This window comes from Tamandua tetradactyla, chromosome 16 (genome assembly GCF_023851605.1).
Source record: "Tamandua tetradactyla isolate mTamTet1 chromosome 16, mTamTet1.pri, whole genome shotgun sequence".
Lineage (NCBI taxonomy): Eukaryota > Metazoa > Chordata > Mammalia > Pilosa > Myrmecophagidae > Tamandua > Tamandua tetradactyla.
In genome coordinates, this window is record NC_135342.1 from 32,773,601 (window position 1) to 32,779,960 (window position 6,360).

Consider the following 6,360-nt stretch of genomic DNA (forward strand, 5'->3'; position numbering starts at 1 on the left):
GTCTAAGATGAGCCTCTTATAAGCAGCATATAGCTGGATTATGTTCCTGAATCCATTCTGCCAATCTGTATCTTTTAATTGGTAAATTTAGTCCATTAACATTCAAAGTTATTACTGAAAAGGTGTTTCTTTTTTTAAATTTATTTATTAATTAAAAAAATTAAGAACAAACAAAAACATTAACATATAATTCTGTTGTACATATATATTCAGTAATTCTCAATATCATCACATAGTTGCATTTTCATCATTTCTTAGAACATTTGCATCAATTCAGAAAAAGAAATAAAAAGACAACAGAAAAAGAAATAAAACAATAACAGAAAAAAAAGAGTATACATACCATACCCCTTACCCCTCACTTTCATTTATCATTAGCATTTCAAACTAAATTTATTTTAACATTTGTTCCCCCTATTATTTACTTTTATTCCATATGTTCTACTCGTTTCTTGACAAGGTAGATAAAAGGAGCATCAAAGACTAGGTTTTCACAATCACACAGTCACATTGTGACAGCTATATCATTACTCAGTCATCCTTGAGAAACATGGCTACTGGAACACAGCTCTACATTGAAAAGGTGTTTCTTGAATCCACCATCTTATTTTTTTAATTTTATTGGTCAGATACATATATTCTTTTCCCTCTTTCTCTTTGTGTTCTTTAAATTAGCTTTAGGTACTCTTCAATCCTGTGCCGTCCTCCAGACCTTCCTCTCCTGTCTTTTTTTCAGCTGGCAGAACTCCTTTTAGTACTTCTTGTAGGACTGGTGTCTTGTTGACAAATTCTTTCAGGACTGCTTTGTCTGTGAAAGCTTACTCTCTCCCTCAATTTTGAAGGACAGTTTGGCTGGGTACAGAATTCTTGGCTGGGGACACAATTCTTTGCTGGATATCTTTCTCTTTCAGGACCTTGAATATATCATACCACTGCCTTCTCGCCGCCAGGGTGCTAGTTGAGTAGTCTGAACTCAGTCTTATTTGATTTCCCTTGTATGTAGTAGGTTGTTTTTCTCTTGCCGCTTTCAGGATTTTCTGCTTCTCTTCAACATTTGACAGACTGATTAGTATGTGCCTTGGGGAAGGCCCATTTGGATTTATTCTGTTTGGAGTTCTTTGGGATTCTTTGACTTGTATATGTATGTCCTTTATGAGGGTTGGGAAGTTCTCCCCCATTATATCCTCAACTACTCTTCCTAGGCCTTTACTCCTCTCTTCTCCTTCTGGAACACCAATGAATCTTATATTTGTGCACTTTGTTTTTTCTATCATTTCCCTGATTTTCTATCATTCCCAGTCAGTTTTTTCCATCTTTTTGGCGATTTGCTGTTTTGAGTCTTCAAAGCCAATTATCTTGTCCTCTGTATCACTTATTCTTTCTTCTTTCTCTTCAAATCTGGTGTCGTGTGCCTCTAGTATGTTTTTTATTTGGTCAACAGAGTCTTTAATCTCTGTGATTGCCATGATTTTTCTATTTATTCTTTCAGATTCTTCTTTGTGCTCTTCTACTGTCTTCTTGATCTCCTTTATGTCATTTGCTAACCCACTTATTTTATTAAGTAGAGTTGTATGAACATCTCTGATTAGTTGTCCCAATGTCTGTGTCTCCTCTGTGTTTTGATTTGGTCATTAGGTGGGGCTATATCTGTCTGCATTGTGATATGCTTAGTGTTCTTCTGCTAAGCATGTAATCTTTGTGGCATGTAAATATCTTGATTGATTTGCTTTGGGAGTTGATTTCTTTCAGTAGTCTAAGGCCTTGTGTTTGTGGGATGGTTGTACAGCAGGGAGCAGGGCACAGGGTGGAGCACTCAGTGTGGTGATTTGTTTCAGGGCAGGTATAGGCACAGGTTGGGAATGTTACGCTGATGCTTGTGAATGTGGGCACCCAGCAGCCAGGGAGGATGTAGCTGTGCGGGTGCACCAGTCTGGGGGGTGTAAACCTGGTGTGCGCTGGTCTAAGGCACTGGGCCCTTTGTGCACATGTGTAGAGTTGTGGCAGCAGGTTGGCCTTACTGCTTTGTGGGTTGGGGGCAGATGTGACCCGACTGTGCAGGTCGGCACTTTCTCGGAGCCGGGAAGTGAGGCTGAGGGTTGTGCGCATGTGCGGTTCTAGGACTGCTGTGAAGTGTTGTTCCCAGAGCTGAATGATGTGATTGGGGACCCGTGTGCATGTGTGGGCCTAGGAGTGCCATAAACAGATATGCTGAGCTCAGGGAGGGTGGGGTGAGGCTGTGTGACACTATGGGCAGGGGGTGGGGGTAGCCTAGGTATGGAGTTGAGTTCCTGCAGCCTTCATGCACTGGCAACAGCCTGCAGGGAACAGGGAGGGGGAGGTGGTGCTCGGGAGGGGTGCAGGAGAAGTGGGTTGGGCTGAACTTGGGGTGGGGGTGGGGGACAGGTATGGGTACTGGGGGCTGGTGGGGTGGGGGTGTCTGAGCGTGGGGAATGGGAGCGGGTAGTGGGGTTTAGGTGTGTGGGGTGTGGGGTGAGTCACCGCTTACGGGGCTGTGCTGGTGAGGATAGCGTGCCCTAGAGATGCGGCCTGGCTTACTTCCTAGTCCTGGGCTCCATTCTGTGCACTCCCGTGGGCTCCGTGCCTCTGTGCCAGGCTCCAGCTTTGTGCCTCTCAGTTCCTTGGCCTCTGCAACCGTGACTGCCGCATGTGGTACAGAAGGCTCTCCCAGGTCAGCCTCACTCCTGAATTTCCACCCCAGTCACCTTCCTGTCCTTCTCTAACTCTTCTGTGAAGCAGGGATAATCTGGAGCTACTCTAGTTGGCCATCTTCCTGGAAGTCTCTTTCAGCACTTTAAGAATTCTGATCCACTGCCTTCTGGCCTCCATGGTTTCTAATGAGAAATTGGCATTTAATCTGTTTGAACCTCCCTCATATATATCACATTGCTTTTCTCTTGCAGCTTTCAGAACTCTCTCTTTCTTCTTTGCATTTGACAGTTTAATTAATATGTGAAGAGCCACATTTTTCTTCATGTTTATCTTGTTTAGTGTTCTCTGGGCTTCTTGGATGTACATATTCAAATCTTTTGCTAAGTTTAGGAAGTTTTCCACCTTTTCTTTGAATACTCCTTTTGCCTCTTTCTCTCTTTCTTCTCCTTCTGGGACTCCTATAATGCATCTATTCATATACTTGTTGGTGTCCCAGAGGTCTCTTAGGTTGTTTTCACTTTTTATAGTTCCTTTTTGCTTTCTGCTCCTGAGCTTGAGTCATTTCATTTGTCTTGTCTTCAAGTTCTGCCAGCTCCAATTTGCTGTTGAAACCCTATTAGGAAATTTTCATTTCAATTAGTGTGGTCCTCAATTCCAGTAGTTCTGTTTGGTTTGCTATGAAAAATTCTCTTTATTGAGATTCTCATATTGTTCATTCATTGTTTTTCTGATTTTTATAGTTCTTTCTCTATGTTTTCCTTCATTTCCTTGAGCACATAGAAGATCATTTTTTAAAAAAGTCTTTGTCTAGTATGTCCACATCTGGTCTTTTTTTGTTGGTGTTTTTTTATTTTTAAATTTTTATCCTATTCCTTTGGATGGACCATAATTTCCTGTTTCTTTGTTTGTTCTGTAATCTTTTGTTGCACACTGCACATTTTAACATTTTAAACTCATAACTCTGGGATTTATTTCTTGAGATGTCTGTTTCTTTAACTGGTGACCAGCTAGTGATAAGACAGGGATTTCCCTGAGTATCAGTCCTTCCTATCAGGACTGTCCACCCAAGGAAAATACAGAGTTCAGGGTCCTCCTTTTCTGGGCCTGTGTCTTGTCCTGGATTTGTGTTTGCTAGTGGCTTAGGAGGTTTTTTTTTTGTTTTTCACAGCAGTTTAAATGCCCCCCTCTACTTCTCTGGAAACAGATCTTCTCCCTCTCCCTGGTGTCCCCTTCTGGACTTGAAGCAGGTAAGCCTTTGCCCCAGGCCATCTGCTTCATTTGTTTCTTTTTTTTTCTTCATATTTTTTATTTAAGAAAATGAACAATACACTTAGAACCACCAGAAATGGATATCTTAGTTAGCTTAACCATAGGCATATTGAAATAAAGTATCCGTGTAATTATTGTAAAGCCTATGTTTGCACAATAAGTTTCATAAACCAATTTAAAATTAAGGCAACAAGGAAAAAAATCTACATATTTGATAACAAAGTTCTTAAATTCTAAGTATTAAAAACTAACAGATACCATTTCTTACAGTGTTTTTTTTGTTTGTTTGTTTGTTTTTTGTCTCAAGCTCCTTTTGCCTGGAGTGGAGAGGAGGGAGGAGACATGCCAGAGAGGAATTTCCCAAGTCAGTCTTTCCCAGCTGGAACAAGGTCTTCCAGCTCCAAACTCTGGAGAACAAAGAGAATGCCTTCTAGCCTCAAACTCTGGATAGGGCTGAGGGAGGGGCCAAGAAGTGTGTCAGCAGCTTTTCCCATGGCACCCCAAAGCTGAGCTTTCTGGATTTGCCTGGCAGTTGCAGCCCTTCAACTGTCCTCTGCAGCACTGAGGAAATATACCAGCTTTAAGTCCCTTCCACTGCCTTTGTCTGGGATGGGTTGGAACAAGTGTATTTACTGTGTGTGTTTGTTTTAATCTGTTATGTACCCCAGAAAAGACTATGTTCTTTTAATCCATCCAGATGGGGGCAGTCCTGTTGTTGGGTGGGACTTTTGATTAAGTTGTTTCCATAGAAATATGACCCAGCCCATTCAAGATGGGTCTTCATCCTTTACTGGAGTCCTTTAAGAGGGCTCAGGGGGAGAGAGAGAGCTGAAAAAGAAAACACCCCAGGAGAAGCTGAGGGAGAAAGAAATACCCAGAGACATTTTGGAGACAGCCATTGAAACCAGAAGCCTGGGGAGAAGGACCAGCAGATGTTGCCATGTACCTTCCCATGTGACAGAGGAACCCTTCTTCAGAGAAGTTACCTTCCTCTTGATGACTTAATTTGGACCTTTTCATGGCCTTAGAACTGTAAATTTGTAACGCAGTAAAACCCCATTGAAAAAGCCATCCCATTTCTGGTATATTACATTCTGGCATCTTTAGGAAACCAAAGCACTATAATTTACCAGCCTTTTCCCACTAGTCTCTGGATGCTGTACAATGTTCTACTAGACTCTGGAGTTTTGAAATCATTGATTCAGACAGTTCTTGCCTTTTTAATAGTTCTGGTGGAGGGACGAATTCCTGGAGCTTTCTACTTCATCATCTTCCCACTATCCTCTCTTTAAATAGGGCCTTTTGATGAGGCTACTTCAGTTAAGATGTGGCCCCACTGGAGCAGGTTGGGTTTTAATCCTGATTATTGGAGTCCTATATAAGCAGAGTGGAAGTCAGATAAAGAGAGAAGTCACAGGGAATAGCCAGGAGCTGGAAGAAATTGAAATTCAGAAGAGAAAATAGAAGATGCCACCATGTACATTGCCATGTGATGGAAAAGCCAAGGACCAAGGATCACTTGCAACCAGCCCCAGAATGCCGTAGTCTTGTGGGAGAAAATATCACCATCTGGTGCCTTGTACTTCTCTTAGCCTCAAAGCCTTAAGCCAATAAATTCCCATTGTTTAAGCCAACCCATTGTGTGGTATTTGTTTTAGCAACTAAGAAACTAAAATACTACAACAGCACTTACAAGTTTTGGCTTTCTTACTTAAATCACTAGCATGGTCAGAATTCCACAGCAAAAAAAATCATGTAAAGTGGTTCTAGGTTGGAAATATCTTCAGTAACCTGGAAGGAACAAATACAGATCTTCTCTGGAGGAATGTTCCCCAACACAGGCCTTATGGAATTACACAGAAAAGCCCTAATGAACACAGCTCATATTGAACAATCAAGTAAAACACAAGCAAAGTATAATTGTAATTATGAAATAAAGACTACAAAATAAATATGCTTTCATAAATAAAAATAAGAGAATAAAACAAAATCAGAAGCATGGAAAAAAGATCAAGCAGATTTGAATAAAAATATAATAGAACTTCAAAATACGAAAAAATATAATCATTGAAATAAAAATACACATTGCTTAAATACCAGATTATACATACTTGAAGAGAGAATGAATGAATAGGAAAGCAGAACTCAGTTACACAGGACCTAGTATAAAGAGATAAAGAGATAGACATTATGAGGGACAGGGCTAAAAGACCTAAAAAATAGGGTAAGAATACTTAAGATATATTTCATTGGTATTTTAGGAAGAGAGAGGGCAGAAAACAAGAGGAAAAAATGGCTGTTATTTTCTAGAATTCATGAAAAACATGAAACCCCAGATTCAGGAAATATAATGAATCCCAAGCAGTATAAATAAAAAGAAACCCATATTTAAGATCCATCATTGTGAAACCGCAGATGACC

At 40.6% G+C, this 6,360-nt stretch overlaps 1 protein-coding gene across 1 annotated transcript in view; it reads left to right on the plus strand.

Moving 5' to 3' along the window:
* Window positions 1-5,658, plus strand: part of LOC143658412 (uncharacterized) — a 180,724-nt gene extending 175,066 nt beyond the window's left edge. Inside the window, exons 5-6 of the mRNA XM_077130485.1 lie at window positions 3,839-3,917; window positions 4,247-5,658. Of these exons, the coding sequence (XP_076986600.1) occupies window positions 3,839-3,917; window positions 4,247-4,390 (223 nt within the window). The 3' untranslated portion in view covers window positions 4,391-5,658. The remainder of the gene's footprint in view (window positions 1-3,838; window positions 3,918-4,246) is intronic.
* Window positions 5,659-6,360: the final 702 nt, after the last annotated feature.